General features: G+C 66.4%; 1 protein-coding gene across 5 annotated transcripts in view; it reads right to left on the bottom strand.

The window, feature by feature from the left end:
- Positions 1 to 8141: 8141 nt before the first annotated feature.
- Positions 8142 to 17420, bottom strand: part of MORN1 (MORN repeat containing 1) — a 32302-nt gene continuing 23023 nt past the window's right edge. For 2 of the 5 annotated variants that reach the window (XM_045190431.3, XM_045190429.3), the window contains exons 11-15: positions 16092 to 16225; positions 15894 to 15973; positions 10445 to 10683; positions 10288 to 10325; positions 8142 to 8464 (exon numbers count right to left, since the gene is read on the bottom strand). In XM_045190431.3, the coding sequence (XP_045046366.2) occupies positions 8435 to 8464; positions 10288 to 10325; positions 10445 to 10683; positions 15894 to 15973; positions 16092 to 16225 (521 nt within the window). In that variant the 3' untranslated portion in view covers positions 8142 to 8434. The remainder of the gene's footprint in view (positions 8465 to 10287; positions 10326 to 10444; positions 10684 to 15893; positions 15974 to 16091; positions 16226 to 17420) is intronic. The other 3 variants (XM_045190430.3, XM_045190433.3, XM_045190432.3) reach the window with 3 other exon arrangements.

Genomic DNA, 17420 nt, shown 5'->3' on the forward strand with positions numbered 1-17420 from the left:
CCCACCATCTGCGCAGGGCCCCCAGGTTCACAAGTAGGGGTGGGAGTGGGGTGGGAGCATGGTCCTAGACCCCCCATGGAAGGCTGTACTTCATACTCTCCAAACCCAAACCTGCCAGGCTCTGACCAGGCGGGTGCAGTGGGGTGGCTGGGTGGGCTGGGCCTGGCACAGGGGCCTGGGAGGTGGTCAGGTGCTGCTCCTGTGCCCAAGTTCACACCCTGGTCTGTGTCCACTGGCACAGATGCCAGCCCGTGAGTTTGAGAAGGTGGCCCACAGGGGGCAGGAGCTCAGCAGGGTCCACACCCTCACCCTGCCCAGTGATCAGATGCAGGGCCGGGGACTCCGCTGGATGAGAGGGAGGCGCTGAGCCAAAAGAGCTGGGAAGGGGCCCAGAAGGTCGGGGGGCTGGCAGGACTGAGGAGCCCAGGAACGGGAGGAGCACCTTGTCTGAGGCAGGGTCTCCCAGCCTCCCGAGGCCAGCACCTCTATGTGCTTGCCCGTGTACACGCCCATGTGCAAGGATGCACACGCCTGGGCTGTGGGGCTGGGGACTTGGGGAGGGGGGTCCGGACCCAAAGCAGTAGCACCTGCTGCCAGGGCACTCTGCTGGACTCGCCAGGGAAGCCCCGCCGGGGGAGGGCCCCCAGTGTGGGGGCTGGCAGGAGGGTGGGCAGCCCAGGCAGGGCCCGGCGTGGCCCTACGGAGGCAGACAAGTGTCCTTACCCACTCCGACTTGGCGCTAGGGGCTGCAGGGGGGTAGTTCCTATGGGTCCAAACCCTCACCCTGCCCTGCCCTTGGTGGGGCCTTGACCAGGTGGGCATGGGGCGCACCCCTGACTTCCTGTTTCTAAGTAAAAAGTCCCAGAAAAGGCCCTGGTGGTTTCCGGAGAAGGCTCCCTGCCCGGTGTGGGGAGGGCCTAGGTGGGCTGGGAAGGGGGCGGCTGCTTCCACAGGCCCTGGAAGAGGAGGGCTGCAGTGGGTGTGGCCTGCTGGTGTCACTGGCCCCTCACTGGTGTGGCCAGCTGCTTCCCAGGCAGGAAGGCAGAGGCTTACAGGGACAGGCCTTCGTGTTGGCCACCCCCGCCCCCAGCCGATTGGGGCTCCTCTGCTGCACAGGGCCACCCTGGACCTAGTCTCCCCAAGACCGCTTGGTGCTCTCCCCGACAGCGACTCGTCAGGATGGAACCTGTCCCCACCCCATCCTGCACCCCCATGCTTGGGGCTGGCAGTGGGCAGGGGTGCCCAGAGTAGACGGCTCCGCGATGGCCCCGCCTGCCCCCTGCCCTGGAGCAAGTCCCCTTGCCCCCAATCTCTGGGCGAAGTGTGGGGGCAGAGAACCTCCAGGGAGTCACAGTGCTGGTTCAAAAACTTTCCAAATTCCTGCTCCCTTCAGCCTGGCCCCAAGCCAGACTGGGGCGGGAGGGTGCCTTTGGCCCCGTGCGGGCCCAGCAGGACCGAGGGACCTCCCAGCGGCACTTCTTGGGGGACGCTGAGTTCCTTTGCTATCCAGGACAGCGTGCCCGTGGGCGCGGGGCTGGCACCTGAGTCTAGGGGGAGTGGGCGTCGCCGGGCGGTGAGTCACCGGACGCGGCCCCTCCCTCCGTGGGGGGCAGGGCAGCCCCTCCTCCCACGGGTCCGCCTCCGGGACGCGCGGACCAGCCAGGCGAGCAGGGAGAGTCCCTCGCAGAGGGCTGGAGGGCCGCGCAGCTGCCGCCCTCGCCGCGCCCCTCGGAAAGCGCGACTCGGCCCCACGCCCCCGCCGCCCAGTTTCAGTTCCCCGCCCGCGCCAGGCCTTGGCCGCAGGGCTCCGTCCGAACACCCAGCCGCCCAGACCTCGACGGCGGGGGCCCGCGGCTTCCGGCCGGCCGAGTGGCCTTAAGGGACCCGGGCCACCCCTTCGGGACCGCCTGCCGCGCCCCACCGGGCCTCAGGCTCCACGCCTGCGCGGGCCCGACTCGTAGCCACCTCCCCCGCGCGGGGCGGGGCCAGGCACCGGGACGGCGAGCCTGGGCTCGGGGACGGCGCCGCGGGGACCCAGCACCGGGCGCTCGGGAGAGAGGAGGGCGCCTGAGCGGCGTGAACCCTTCTCACCCGGGATGCGGGCTGGGGGGCGGGGGACCCTGGGGCGGGGCGGGGCCTGGGGAGCACGTGGAGCTGGAGTCCCCGCGCCCAGCCCTGCCGGTAGCTGGGCTCCACGGGTCCCAGCGCGTTTCCAGCGCTTGTCCCTGTGTACGGCGCGCACTGACGTGTTCAGATGTTCGGAGTCTGAGCGCCCCGAGGCCTGGGATGGGGGTCCCGGTGCGACGCCCCGCAGCGGCAGAGGCGAGAACTGCAACTCTTGGCGATCGCGGGAAGGGGCGCGAGTCCCCAAGGCTCGGTCGGAGGCAGGAGCGCGCCCCAGGGCCAGCGATCGGGTCCGTCCTCCCCAGAACGTTCCCGCTAGGCCTGTTTGGACGCCCTTTATCTGGGGTTCTGCCCCCGTTTTATGCCACTTCCGGACAGAAGCCCCATCCTCTAAGACCCTGGTCCCCGCTGCCCCCTGAGCCCTGAAAAGCGCATTCCTGCTGGTGTCAAAAAGCGCCCCTGTGCCCAGATCCCTGCCAGGTTCCACGGGTGGCGCTGGGCCCAGTCCCTCCCTAGGGGCCCCCTTTGTCCAAGACCCCAGGCTCAGACCTGAGCCCAGTCATTCGACGCCTCCAGGCTGGGGATGGGGGGCATGGCCCCTCTGTGGCCCTGTGGCACCCCAGTTACTCTCTCTCAGCCCCACGGCCCTCCCCCCCGCGGCCTGGCTCCTGGGGATGCTATCCGGACCCTGTTAGGGAAGTGAGGTGGGGCCCTTTCAGGATGCGGCCACTGGAGACCCCAAGGCCACAGAATGCCTGGTGCTGCTGCTCTTCCTGTAGAAACGCTCCCGTTTCCTCCTCCAGGTCGTCCTCGGGGTGGTGCCCCCTTTTCCCCCACCTGCTGCTTCCTGAGCTAGTGCCCGCCCCCTCAGTGGGAACCCACTGGCCTGCCCCAGCCCACCTCCAGGCTTGGCCCTGCCTTGCCTCTGGCTCCTCCCGCCCAGCCCTGTCCCCCGGCTGCCCCCCTTCTGCTCTCTGGCTCTCCAGCAGATGCTTTCCTGATGGGGGCCTGTGGGGTGTCCCAGGTGCACCCCAGCCCCAGCCAGGGCATCTGCCTGAAGCCTCCTGTCCCGGGTCTGCCCACTGCTTCCCTCTTTCCTGGTGGAGTCTTTCAGGGGAGCTCACGGAAGCCTTTGCAGCCGGGATGAGATGCCCCTGCAGGGCCAGTGCCCTGGGCCTGGCACCCGGCCCCTGTGCCACCATGGCCTTTGGCTGGCACCTGTGTGTGTGTGCCAGCCAAGGAGGGTTGAGGGGTTGAGGGTGTGTAGCACCCCTCTCATGCCCCTTCCCAGGCCACCCAGGAGGGGGGCCCACCAGCTGGGCTCCACCCCATTCACCGGTCTCTGGAGCGTCTGTAGAGGCCCCTGTCCTGGTTTCTAGCTGTGGTTATAAGCTGGGGTGACCGACAGGTGTCTGAGCCCCTGGGAGGAGTTCTGGAGAAGAGGGATATCTGGACTTTGGGGAGTGTCGCTGTCTCGGGGCCACATGGGCGAGGGGGACTGGCCTGATGGCTGAGCCCCACACATCTGGCAGGTGCTACCTGGCCGGACGATGACAGCCCTTCCCTGTTTATAGTCTCCACTGGCACGGCAGCAGGGTGGCCTGCTCCTCGAGGCCCAGGGCCTCGGCCAGGAGCTGCAGTGTGGGTCCCTGTTTGGCCCCGTGGCTCCCTGGCAGTACTGGGCCTGGAGCTTCGGGCCCCCAGGTTACTCAGGGACAATGGGCGAGGGGCTCAGGGCAGCCCCTCCCCACCTGCTCACCACCCTCCTCGGCTCCCAAGGTCCCCTGTGCCTGCCCAGGCTGGATCTCTTCCATCAGAGAGGCCCTGGGCTGGCTGGCTGGCAGTCCCCTGACCTGAGGGGAGAGGGGCAAGCAGGGGGGCCCTGGAAGCTGTCTGTCCCTGGTGCTGAGACCTGTCAGCCCTGCAGTGGTCTTGCTGGAGGGGACAGGCCTGGCCACCCTCCCCGACACTCCCAGGACTGAGGGCACCCCGGGTGCGGTGGGCAGTGAGCTGTCAGGCCAGGCAGATGGGAACTGGTCTGGCGGGCCGGTCACCAGGGCAGACTTCAGGAAGCCCTGCCTGGGGGCTGCTCTACACAGCTGGCCTTCCCAGCCGCCTGGCACTGAGATCCGGTGGCCTACCCAGGCTGCAGGGAAGGGGGCCTCCCAGGGTGGGGCACCCGCCCGCTAGCAGGGGAGGAAGCTGGGAGGGGCCGCCTGTGCCAGGCAGGCTGGTGGGAGGCGGCCCAGACAGGCAGGACTCTGTGTGGGCTGACCACAGGCCGGCTGCTGGGCAGTCTGGGAGGCCATGCTCACCAAGGCCCCAGCACTGCTGGGAGGGTGTGTGTGTGGGGGGAGTGGAGGGCAGGTGTGCCTGCCTCACTGTCTCTGTGTCTCTCTTGTGTGTCTGTGTCTGTCTCCGGCACGCAGACTCCGAATGAGGGATCGGGGTGCCTCTCATCAAGGCAGTGCATGCCAGGGCCTCCACGTGTGGAGGGGGCTCGGTAGCAACCTGCTGAGTGGACTGGCCCCTGGGCTGCCTGGGCCAGTGGCCCCCTTCAGAGGTCAGAGAGCAGGTGGAGACACACAGGGAGACTGAGGCCCGGGAAGAAGGCTGTGGTTGGCTTCGGCCAGGGCTGAGACCTGGAGCCCCTCCTGAGCCTCCTGGGGGCACTGTAGCTTTCTGCGGTGAGAGGTTTGCAGGGGGGCAGCCTGATGCCACCCCCTCTACCAGCCACTGCCCACTAGCCCCACCCCAGCAGGGGGAAGGGTGGCTTTGGGGCCTCAGGACCCACCCAGCCTCCTGGTTCCCTGGAGACTCCCAGAAGCCTGCCCGCCATCTGCAGGCCACAGGCGGATGTAGCACACTCGGAGCAGGCTTGCCGGAGCCCCTGCCCAGCCTGGGAGGAGGGCTGGCCCCGAGCTGCCCTGCCCTGATTCTGGGCTCAGTGACAAAGCCAAGGTCATCCCCTTCACCCCATGTGGCCCCACCTACCAGATGGGGGTGGGTGGGCAGGGGCCACAACAGGCCTCTGCCCTTCTGCCTGGCCCCTGGGCTGGGATCTGTGCTACCCCTCACCCGTGAGGGGCCCTCTGTGACTGGTCACAGTGCCTCACCATTGTACCCTGGAGGCTGGCAGGGTCAGAGGCCAGACCTGTGCTCTCCGCCTCCTGGGGCTTCGGGGGCAGGCGCTGGCCAGGGGCTGGGCCCTGTTGCCTCTGGGTGGCGGTGGACCCAGAAGCCAGCCTGGGGGGACCATACGGTCCTGTGGAGACCCTGGGGCCATGCTGTGTGTTGGTGGGGCCGGGGCATGGCCCGCAGCCACCGGCTCCTCGTGGCCGGATGCTGCCAGGCAGGCTTGACGGCCAGGCCAGTGACCGTGGCCACTCAGGCCTCTGCTGACCCTCTGTTTTCAAAGAACTCAAATTTTGTACAGGGGGCATTTGAGGTCCTGCTTCCTGGTGTGTGTTGTCAGTTTGGCTCAAATAAACTCCCAGAAAATTTACCCAAAGAGTCTGTGAACGGATTTGTCTGTGGGACACAGTGTGCAGAGTGGGGGTCCAGCATGGGGGCCTCTGGGTCCAGCGCTCCTGCAGAAGTCCAGGCAAGTCCCGGGGCTGTGGCCTGCGAAAGGCCAGCTGTCCGTCTGCCTCAGTGCACTGGCCCGGGGAGCCCGCGCTGCTCTCCATCCCTCAGGAGCCTGGCAGAGGCCGGGCAGTGGGTGGGGCAGGGGACCGGGTCCTGCCCAAACACAGCCTCTGGGGTCTCAGCAGCCTCTGCCCCGCCCTGGGAGGCTGCAGGGAACCGTCTTGTCATCTCCTTGGGCCCCCACAGCACGGGGAGGCCCACGGCTCGTCTAGCCTGGACCGTCGCTGGAGACGGAGTTTTCTGTGACGTCTGCATAGGCTGCGCGGCCGCCAGAAGCCGGCTTCACTCCACTCCGCGTCCATGGGCACCCAGGGTGGTGGACCCTGCCCTGTAGCCATGGCCGTGTGGGCCCACCACGGGGCTTCCCGCCCTGGGTTTTGTGATCTAGAATTAGATGCCCAGGACCCCTCGTGACGCTGGTAGACACGGCAGCTGCTTCTGTTCCCAGCGCTCTGTTCTTCCTCGATGGAAACATCATTTCCACTGGTTTCCTTTGGGCAGAAATGTGGCTGTGTCTCAAAGAGAAGGAGGGGCTGCAGCTGCTGGGCTGAGTCTTGGGGCAGCCGCGGGCAGAGGAGCCTTTGAGGAGCATGTGGCCCATCCCCCAGGGCTTCTGCCTGCGGCTCTGCCCCGAGTCAGTGCTGCAGGTGGCTCCCCACCCCCCATGCTGCTCCTCCGCCACACCCACACAGGTGGCCTGTCCCGCAGGCCCCTCGGCCTCGCCAGCTTCGGGCAGGAGAGACGCCATAGTGTGCTCAGCCCTGGAGTCGGCAGCTCCCACTCACGCTGGGACGCAGCCCCTGGCCTCTCCACACGGACAGTCAGAGCTCGAAGCCCTGCTGGCAGCTTCTGTGGCCACTTGAGCTCAGGGAACCAGTTACACAGAGGCTGGCAGAGGCAGGGGCCCCACTGGCCTCCCCAGACCCCTGTGGAAGACCCTGCAGAGGCTCCAGGCTGGAGGAGTGGGGAGAAGGCCCTCAGCTCAGCTCCTTGGGTCCTGTGGGGGTTGGCTCCATCCCAGTGACCCTGTCCACCAGTTGTCGGTTGGCTTTGAGGGAAAATTGGGTGAGAAATCTGTCCACGTAAAAGCAGGAAGGGCGAGTGATGGGCTGGCTGCCAGGGCACGTCGGGAAGGGCGCTCTGACGTTGGCTGGATGGTGGGTCCTTCCCTGTCTTCCACCTTCCAAGTCAGAGCAGCTATTCCACGGGGACCTGTCCTCTGAAGGCAGAAGAACCTCTACCACACCTACAATCACATCCATCACCCATCCACCCAGTCACGTGACCATCTGCCTGTCCATCTATCCGTTAATCCATACTTCCATCCACCTACCCACTCATGCCTGCTCCCCCTTCCATCTGCTCACCTGTCCCTCCACCACCCCTCCATCTCCTCATCCGTCAGTCCTTCCTGCCTCGCATCCTCGCCCTTGTCTCCAGCACCTCCCACTAGCCTGGTGCACTCAGGTGCTGCAGATCCACGTGGGCCCGGCACGGGTGTGCCGCGGCTCTCCCGCAGGCCGCACGCTGCGCTGGGTGCTGAGGCCATGCTAGCGAGGGAAGCTGCCCAAACACCTGCCTTCAGGAGGCGATGAACAAGATGTCAGTGAAGTGCGTGGTGTGCTGGCCCACAATGCGGTGAAGTAGGGAAGAAGGACCCCAAGGTGATACCAGGCGTCCGCAGCTAGCTGTCCCGGTCTGGAGCTGGGGAGAGGCCCAGGCCGCAGGAAGGACAAGGAGATAGGTGAGCACTCGTGGTGGGGACCGAGCCCCGGCCCCAACGCCAGGCAGCTGGGGAAGCCGCCTGGGGCTTCCGCAGTCACTTGGAGGGGGGGTGTTGGGGAGATGGGCATGCACTGTGCACTAGGGCCCAGAGATGACTGTGCCTGTGACCCGGGGGGCCCGGCTCGGGGTGGTCCCTCCCCACTCCCTTTTCTCTGTGAAGGCCGGAGCTGGTGGTCAGCTGAAAGGATGGGAGGACGGGGCCTTCAAGGCAGGGGGCGGCCAGCCCTCTGGGCACCCCGCCTGCACACCCGGGTGCGTGTCAGCAGTGGAGCCCGGAAAGTGGAGAAGTGGTTCCCAGAAAACCAGTCACCGGCTCAGCGCCTCGATCTCTCGTTTGGGGGCTAGTTCCAACTCCCCAGCTGCCCATGGGGCCCTGTGTCCCCACCAGGGCAGGGGCATGGGGAGGAGGCCAAGGGTGCAGACGCATGGCGTCACCACAGGACTGGGGAGAGTTGAGAGCAGACGTGCCAGCCCAGAGGGGTGACCAGAGACCCCCGCGGTGGGGACTGTGACGCCCAGAGGAGCCGCCTCGTGTGTCCAGGGTGTGGGGAGGGGCCACGCCACTCAGCGGTCAGCGTCAAGCACTTTATTAAAGCCAGTGGCCCTGGGGGTGGGGGTGGGGCTCCTTGGCCCCCCATCTGACCAACTGCGGAGGGAGGCGGGAGGGGACAGTGCCTGGGGAAGCAGAGGTGGCCTCTGTCCTCTCAAAAACGAGGGGTCTCCTGCAGGGACGCCACCCTCAGGGGCTGGTGGCTCTCCTAGTCCTGGGCTTTGGAGCCTCCTCCGGGGACAGGGCGCTGCTGGTCAGGCCCCTTCGCAGAGACCCGAAGGTGTTGGAAGGCGGTGGGCAGTGTGCGGCCCAGGAACGGCGGGGTGGTCACGTCTTGGACCAGGAGGACGTACTCTCCTGCAGGAGAGGGGACACGCTCGGACAGGCCCCTGTGGCCTCTGCCTGCCAGGCTGCTACCCACCCCCATGTGACACCCTCAGGTCCTCCCCGCCCTGCCCCTGACCTGGCTGCCCTCTCTGCCCCAGCTGCTGGGGACACAGTGAACCAGCTCCACCCTCAGGGCACCGGCTGAGCTACAGCCCGGGCTCTGGGGGGCAGAGTGGAGGTGGGGTGGGGTGGGGGGAGACTGGGCAGTCACAAAGCCCCCTTGCCACCAAGGGGCCATGTGGCTGGGTGCCGGGATCCTTTTGCAAAGACTTTCACATCTTTTAGGAGAAAAATAATTCATTTCCTCTAAAATGTTTTTTTCAAATAATTAAGACGCTGAAGCCCTGCTTGTCTATTTTGAAGCCCCTGCCTGCCCCCCTGCAGGAGGGGCTATGGGGGGACCACAGGGGCCGTGGGGGGCTGCTCTGCTGGGGACCCCGCTGGGAAGGAAAAGCACTTTTCCTCTCTGCCGTCTGTAAACTGTCTGGAAAGCTTCAAAGTTGGAGAAACCATAAAAAAAGAAAATAAGAAATAACAGAAAGAGAGGTTGCCATGGAAACCGCCCTCTCCCTCCCCCGAGCCGCTGGGGCTGGCACCAGAGCGTGGAAAAAGCTCGCGGGCTGGCCGGGCTCACACCAGGAATGCGGCCGCAGCTGAACCAGGGCGCGGGAGCCGGCTGCACCCCAGGGACGGTCCAGTGGCCGGTCTTGAAGACATGCTGCGCGGTGACCCTCCCTCAGGCCCAGGAGCCGCGCCTCTGTGTTCCTGGGGCAGCACTGGAGGGGGCCCGGCAGCAGGGGGGGCTCTGCTTGAGTCAGCTCCTTCAGAAAACCGCAGCTGGGGGCTGGGCTGGGCGCCGAGGAGGGGCCACATTCCGCAGCCGGGGCACCGGGCCTCCCTGACCGCCAGCGGAGCAGCAACGCCCGTGTTTCCAAGCAGCCGGTCTCTAGGTGTTCCCGGGAACGCGGCCGCCCCGACCGCGGCCAAGGGCACCGCGGGAGCCTCGAGGGCTCAGCAACAGCAGCCCCAGAGCTGGCCCCAGCCCTCGAGTGACCTCGTCCTGAGGCCTCAGGGTGGATGGGAAGGAGCCTGGTCGGGGAGCCACCTTGGTGGCCTCAGAAACACCTGAGGCCAGGCCCCGACCGCCCCGTGGTCCTGTTGTGGGCCTTGTGCCCAGCGTCCCCACGGAGCCCAGCCCACACCTCAGGGGCCAGACCACCCATTGGCTTTGCCCCTAACCGCCTGGAAATTGCTTCTCCTCAGTGCCCCGTGACGTCCAGGCGACCTCACACTGGCCCTCACCCACCCATACTACTGCTTCAGTCACATGTGGGGGTCCCGAAGGGGGTGACCACCGTGTCTGCCCTGTGGGCCAGTCAGCAGACGTGTGGGGCTGCTTGGGGACAGGCCATCTCGGCCCAAAGGGCAGGTGGGGAGCTATCCATTCCCGGCCCTCCCCACCACGGGGGCCTTTTGGGGCTTTGCTGCCGGTGGCAGGGGGGTTGCCCCGGAGACAGGAGGCAGTGATGTTCACTGGTCTGAGGCGACAGAGAGACTCCCGGGGCTGGCAAGCGCCCTCCGCCAGACACCCTGCCTGGCGCCCACAGCCCTTCTGAGGGGCCAGACCTCGGGGAGGACCCTGGGACAGTCCGCGTCCCCCTCCCTGCCCAGGGCCCTGCAGGCTGGCCTCCGAGGAAGGGAGTCAGCGCTGCCTTCCATAGGTGACGGAAATGACCATCTGGATCTGACCCCTGGAGGTGGCCCACTTGTGGGGCCTCCCACTGCCCGCCTACCTGGGAAGGCCGCTGTCCTGGGCTCTGCCTCGTCAGGCCTGCAGGGAGGAGAGGAGGAAGGGCCTGATTGTGCCTCCCAGGACTCCATGCGTGCGTCCCCCCGACCCCCTCACACAAAAGGGGCCACCCCAGAGGGCACAGGCGTGACTGTCCTGACCTCCAAGGCCCCGCCTCAGCGTCGGGAACAGTGTGCGCCACCCCCGCTGGCACTCGGCCTGCACCTGGTGGGGAAGGTCACAGGCGGTGACCCCGCTCTGCCCCTGGCCCCGGTGTCTCCGTCTGAACCAAATGGGGACCGAACACAGCCGTCCGCCACCCGCTGCTGCCTTGAGGGGGGTCCAGGTGCCCAGACCAGCCAGCAGCAGGTCCGCTTGGAAAACAGCCACAGCCCAGAGCCTGCCAGGAAGGACACTGACGATCCAGTAAGAAATGACAAGAGGCAGCTGGAGCCTGGGGCTCAGCGGGGGGCTGGGGCAGCAGGGCATTGTGCCCTCTCCTAGGAACTAAAGGGTTTTGTCACCGTGCAAAGGGAAAGAAGAGGCAGCAGGTGAAGACCGAGACTGGGTGGGTGGGGTCCCCGGGGCCAGGCCCTGTGTGCGAGGGATAGGGACCTGCCCTTCTGGCCAGAGCTGCCCGGGCTCTCGGATGGGTGGGGAGAAGGGAGCATAACCCATCTCTGCATTTCCATCTCAAGGGGGGGTCTCAGGGGGCCCTCCAGCCACACGGGTCCCACTCCACAGTGGGTGATGGGCCTGCCCGCCTGCCCCAGGGAGGGTCACATGTCCTGGAGGACCTGGCTGTGTCCCAGGGAGGGGCACATGACCCAGCGCCCCTGCTGAGCTCCGGGGTCAAACTTCGGGCCTCCTGCATGCGTCCTTTGGGGAGAGGTGGCTGGCGTGGCCTGGACACCGAGTCCTCTGCCTCTGGGCAGCACAGAGGTCCCAGGAGTGACCGGCTCGGCTGTGCCCTGAATGATCCAACCAAAGGGACTGGGGGGACCGGAAGGACCCCTCTGGGTCCCCCCCCCCCCCCCCGCAGAGTGTTTCCTGTGACGGGGGGATGGAGGGGAGCGGGAGCGTGGGGCTCCCTGGCTGGGGCTCAGAGACCTGCCAGGTTCTGACCCCTTGCCAAGTACATACCACATGTGTGGTTTGGGCGATAAAAATTTAAAGACAAAAGGTTTTAAAATGACTTCATTTCGAGTGGGGGGGATGGGCCTAGGCCCGGCCCCCAGAGCCATATCAAGGGTTCTGAAGTGCGGGGAGGAGGGAGGCAGATAAATAACTTAGTGCTAAGAATAACCAGCGTCGGCCGGGCTGCCAGCTTTAAGAGAAGTAAATGGGGTTACGAGGAGCTGGAGTGTTTTTACAGAACCCTCAGGGGTGCGAGCAGAGCCAGCCGGGAGCTGGGGACCCCGTGCAGGAGCTGCCAGAGGCGCCGGCTGGTTGACGCTCCCACAGACCCACGACTCGGACCTGGCGCCCCTAGAGATCTGGGGTGTGTTCCCGGGAGACAGAGTGCTGAGGGCCTGCTAAAGCCCTGGGCGGCATTGTGACCCCAGAAGCACTGATTGGGCACCGGCTGTGTACACCCGCTGAGCCTCTGGGAATCCAGAGGCAGCAGGGCCGCTGGCTAAGACCCTGCACCAGCGCAAAAGAACATCGGGGGCCTGGGGGCCAGGCCAGGGCTGGGGCTCGCCCCTCTGTCCTGCGTTTCCACCGTGAAGGTCTCCCCTTGACCACCTGGGCCTGCTCTCGAGTTCACATGTCTCGGGTCTGTGGGTCTAGGGTTTTCTTCAAAATCGAAAATACTTTGAACGCTTTGTCCCCCACCCCACCCCACCCCACCCCACCACTTCGGAGCCTCCCGTTTCCTGTGCGTGTGGCGGCCGGAAGTCGTCTCACAGCCCAAGATGCTGTCCCCTGGACGCTGCTGCGACCACCTCCGGGGCCCCACGGGACCCCTTCCTCGCTCTCCCGCTCCACTTGCCACGTGGGACCGTTGTGAGTTCGTTCTGGCAGCTGTGTCGTTCCCACGTCAGGTTTGATTGATCCGCGTTTCTCGGTACGGATGGGACTTTCCAACATTTTTTGCGCCTGGTGACCTGTGATCGGGTGCCAGACGTTGTGAATGTCACCTGTTGGGCACATCTGTCTTCTCACGTCTTGGTGCTGTTACTTGGAAACAGTGCGACCCCTTCGGGTCTCGCCGTTCAGCTTTGCTCAGTGGGTTCGAGAGGGCAGGTGTTGCCCCTGACGAGGCTTCTGGCTGGGCCACTGGAAGGAGCCCTGCACACGACTGCCTTCATCTGCCTGGCGGTTCTTTCCTCCTGTGTGCACACGAAGGCTCACACACGTGGACTGCACCACCCACACACGGCGCTGATCCACGCTCTGCAGCCCTGGCGCTCCCCCTGCGACGTGACCCACCTTGGCTCTGGGCCTCCCAGCTCTGTCTCTGCCCAGGGTGCCCTGAACCCACCTGGGTGCCCTCCCTGCACCACAGCCTGGAGGCAGCAAGCAGGGTGTCTGCAGGGCTCGTGGTGACCACCCCTGCCTCTCGGGGTGCCCGTCCCTTGTCACCTGCATCCAGGTTCCTACCGGTTCCTTGAGGGAGGGCAAACCCAGCCCGTTGCACGCCATCCGACAGAGCAAACAGACGAGGCGCCCAGACAGCGCCAGCTCCTGTCTGCGGTCTGTCCTGGAGGGGCAGCCTCTCGCCCCTGCCCTGCCCACCAATGAGCCGGTGGCACGGGGCCGCCCTCCAGGCCCCAAGTGGCATGTCCTCACTATGTCCTTGAAAGATGTGCCCTGCATAGATCTCTCTGCTCCCATGGTGGGCCCATCCCGGGTCCCCACCAGGCCCACTGGGCTGAGCCATCCGCCTGCCCCAACAGGACGTGTGGCCAAGCTGGGGCCCGGAGAGGCAGACACGCTCAAGTGGCGGGGGGTGTGACTCCGCTGGTTCCCACTAGGTGCTCAGCTGTCCAGGTGACTCCCCAGCCCAGCTGGCTGGCTGTCAGCACAGTGGCCTCGGTGTCCCCATGGCCGCACCCCCTTTCCTAGGGCCCGAGAGTGCCCCATGGGGGCCGCATGCCCTGGCTGGGCCCTCCCGATGCTGCCTCTCTTGGGGCAGGTGCGTGGTATGGCCGCCCTGAGAGGCCCCCAAATTCGCCCTGGGCCTCACCCCTGGAGCCTCTGTGAGCACACCTGGCCCATGCGGAGATGTTGCTAAGGTGACGGCCACTGTGGCCAAGCTCCACGGCATGCGGCCTGGGTTAGGAGAGCCAGTGGGCAGAGCTGGGGAAACGGCTGCAGGCAGAGAGCGACCCAGCGCCCTGTGTTTTCGCTGCGGCCACTGAGCCCGGTGAGGCACTGGGAGTGGGCACTGGGCCCCTCGGCCAAGCCCACATCCGGCGGAGAGAGGGAGGGGTTCCTGTTCTGGAGTGACCGTTCCCTAGTGACGGGAGCCTGTCCTTCCCCAAGGCCCACCGAGAGACCCTTGGGACTGTGGGCTTGGCGGCCCTGGTGTCAGAGGAGGCCCTTGGCCGCAGCTCGGGGCTCCATGAGGCCTGGCCCTTGTCTATGTTTTCCCAGTCTGGGCGGTAGGCACACAGGCACGGCCCGGGGTGTGGACACCTGAGACCTGACCGGGCACGGGGCCCCGTTTGTGGGGCCAAGGGAGTGCTGCGGCCACATCTGCGGCCAGGAGCCTCGTCTGCTGAGATGGACACACAACCCTCCATCTGCTGAGATGGACACACGACCCTCCAGGCCACCGCCCATGGCCAGGCAGCACCCCGGACACACCACTGTGATGGGGGCGGCCCTCCCAGCCGAGCCGCCAGCACTTGCCAAAGGCTGGGGGCACTGAGAAGGACCCAGGCGTGGTGCCAGTGAGCTGCAGGTGGGGGCCTCGGACTTCACCCTGGACCTCACGTGGGATTTCTTGGGGCAAAGCTGGGCTGGGCCTGGTGCGGGACTCAGAGCGGTGGAGGGGACATCCGGGACCTGTCCTTGGAGGTGACTGGGTGGCAGTCGGAGGCCTGGGGGTCCCAGGTGAGGTGGGCAGCCCCTGGGCTGTGGCTCCTGCCCAGAGCTTCTCCGAGTCCCCGCAGGGCTGCTCTGCACTCAGCAGACAAGGGGGTGGGGGGTGGTCCTGTGGCCGGGCTGGGGTAGGCGAGGAGCCTGGGCTGCTGCTCTGCCACCGGGAGGGGTGGCCTTTCAAGGGGGCGAAGGCCTGCGGTTGACGAGATGCTCAGGCCCGGGCAGGGGGGCTGTGAGGACCAGCTACGTGTTCAAGTAAAAAAATTAATTGGCTCCATCTCTGTTGGCTTAATGACTGATTAAATGACTAATCACGGGTGTCTTAACTACACCCATTTTTCTCTGAGCGAGCTGGGGGAGGGCTTGCGGCCTGGTGTCAGGCTCCGGCATCTTTGCTGAGCCGTCAATGAGCAATTATGGGCAAGGTCGTGCTGCCGACTCCCCACCCACCAGCTGGTGGGGGAGCTCGCGGGGCTGCAGGCGCCGGCTCAGTCCCAAAGCTCGCGTTTAGGGTTTCTGGGGGAGGCAGGCGGGGCGGCATGCCCCCTTCTGTTGGAATTCTCCGGGTGGCCGGCCGACTCCTGGCCACATTTCTGGAACTGAGCCCGTGTTTTGCAGCTGACACCACGTCACCTCACTCAGGAACTGATGAGCTGTCACGCGGCAGAGTTCTGTCCTGGGCCAGGAGTGTTTCTGCAGGGGTGTGTGAGGCCGCCACGGGAGCTGACCCTCCCAGCTGCACTTCCAGGACCTCTGCCTCCATGTCCCAGGACCCCCCACCCCCGGTGCTCCACGGGGCTGCGCCTCACTCCCCACGGCTCCCGGGTGCTGAGGTGCTGGGGTCCCGGAGGAGGGAGGCGAGGTCCAGGCCCACCTGAGTGTCCACGGCCCATGTGTGTTGGTGGGGGACACGCTGCCCCTGAAAGTAGAGGCCAGGAGAGGCTTCCCCGGGACCCGGCCTCCCTGGGCTGGAGAGGGCGTTACTGGAAGCGACCACAGGCACGCGGCCCCACGCAGGTGACTGTCAGCCCCTCCAACTTGTCCGGGGGAAGTCCAAACTGAACCGGATCTGGACAAGCCTCAGTCTCCTCCACGGGATGGGCTGGTGCGGCCCCCGGCGAGTAGCAGCCAGCGGTGCCCCCGCAACGAGGAGCGGCCCACCCCTCAGTGCCTCCCCGTGCTCCCTCAGAGCCCCTTGGGCAGTGGGCGCGCTGCTCTGCCTGCCTTGGTCTGTCCGAGCAAGTCCCCAAGGGGGCTGGCAGCTGCAGGGACACCGCTGGGGCCACCTTGCGCTGCCCCTGCTACCTACTGGGCGAGTCCCCTCGGTGCTGGACCTGGCCATGGGCCCCCACGCAGGAAGCAAGCCCAGAGTCCCTATTGAACAGGCATGGAAGCCTCTGCCATCCCGGGCTGATGGTAGCCTGCAGTGTTTGTGGTGTCAAAGGCCTGGGGGGAACCGAGGCAGGCACGCAGAGAAGGTGCACAGCTGTGGCCTGGAGCGGAGGGGTGGTGCGCGGCAGACCACCCCCAAACGCCCGTGAGTGGGGCGGCCTCTCCTACCTGCTGCCTCCGGGTGGGGCCTGCATGGTGGGCGTCTCCGTCCTGGGGCCCGGGCTGCCCCTGGGCCTGATGCTCGCCTTCTGCATGGAGCGGCAGGGAGGCACTCAGGGGGGTGCCCTCCCCTTCGTGCCCCGCGACATGCTGGCTGCAGGGTTGGACAGAGTGTGGACTCAGTCCTGGGGGATCCCCCCACCCTACCTCATGCAAGCCGTCCAGGAACGGGATGGGGTGGTATCCGGGTGGAGGGGGCCCAAGGCGGACGTCCAGGAACTCGGCGTGGCCGCGCTCCACCCACCGGCAGTCCCCTGGGCAGCAGGCCCTGCGTGTCCCTGCTGAGGAGAGAGGTTTTCCCAGAAAAATGGGCAAAAGGTCCTTCCAGGATCCCAAAGCACAGACCTGAGAGAGCCCTCCACGTGGGCTGCAGGACTGAGGCGGATGGCCGCAGGGCCGGGCACCGTCCCTCCTCCCCTGAGTGCAGGGGTGAGGCCAGTGGCTAGGGAGCGTGGCTGAGCCAAGGCCGCACAGGGTCCTGGTGACCCTGGTGTCCCCGGTGTGGACAGACAGGCTCCCCACGGGCGTAGTTTGGGGCCTCCTCACCGCAGCCCGCCCTCGGGGCCTGGTGGGTGGATGCTTCAGGGCTGGGAGGGTCTCTGGCCACACAGCGCCCTGGACAGGCTCTGGGTCAGAGGCCCCGAGCTCGGCCGGTAGAGCCCGGCGTCCTCTTCTGGGCGCAGAGGGACAAGAAGGACGTGTCCACTCACTGTCCACGTGCTGTGGGGGTTCAAGCCACATCCACGGTGAACGGGGCACAGAGACCACCAGGGCCACGGCCCCCAGGAGACCCGAGATGGGGGAGGGCTGGGCCGGGCCTGTCTGCCCCTGCAGTGGGTACCCTGCCGTGGCCCCTGCCCCTCTGGGGGTCCCAAGGGTTAGGGCCCTTGTGTTCTGGTGGCTGCCCCCAGGCCCCGCCCTGCTGGCAGGAGGAGTAGCAGCCCCAGCCACCCCGCTCCTTCCAAAGAGACTCTGAGACTGGATGGTGGTCACCGTGACGTGAGCTTGGCACAGGGGCCGGCCCAGGACTGTCCCCCACAACATGTCAGGACGGCTGTCCTATGGGTGTGCTGCCCTCTGCCTCTGGGGTCCTGCCCGGCTCATGTACAGCGTTGGGGAGGGGCTGGACGGGCCGTGGGGATGCCTGGAGCTGGGCAGGGGGCTCTGGCTAGTGGGTGCTGGGTGGGGCCTGGGTGCTGATGGCCCCTCCCTGATGTCACCTCAGCAGGGGGCTGTGGTGATGGGCCTGAGGAGGATTCCCAAAGCACTGCTCTTGGAGGAGCCCTGATTTTTTCACTCCGGCGCATTCTAAACAGTCCAGTGTCCTTGTGCGAGGATGCGCGACTCACGCCTTCTGTCCACCAGCCTTGGTTGCGTGCCCGCCGTGCGCGTCCGGGGCATCGAGGGGGCAGAGCCGCCCTCAGCCTCCGGGGGGACTCCCGCCGGCCCACTGGGACAGCTTGGACCCTGGCGTGG

This window comes from Desmodus rotundus, chromosome 3 (assembly GCF_022682495.2).
Source record: "Desmodus rotundus isolate HL8 chromosome 3, HLdesRot8A.1, whole genome shotgun sequence".
NCBI lineage: Eukaryota > Metazoa > Chordata > Mammalia > Chiroptera > Phyllostomidae > Desmodus > Desmodus rotundus.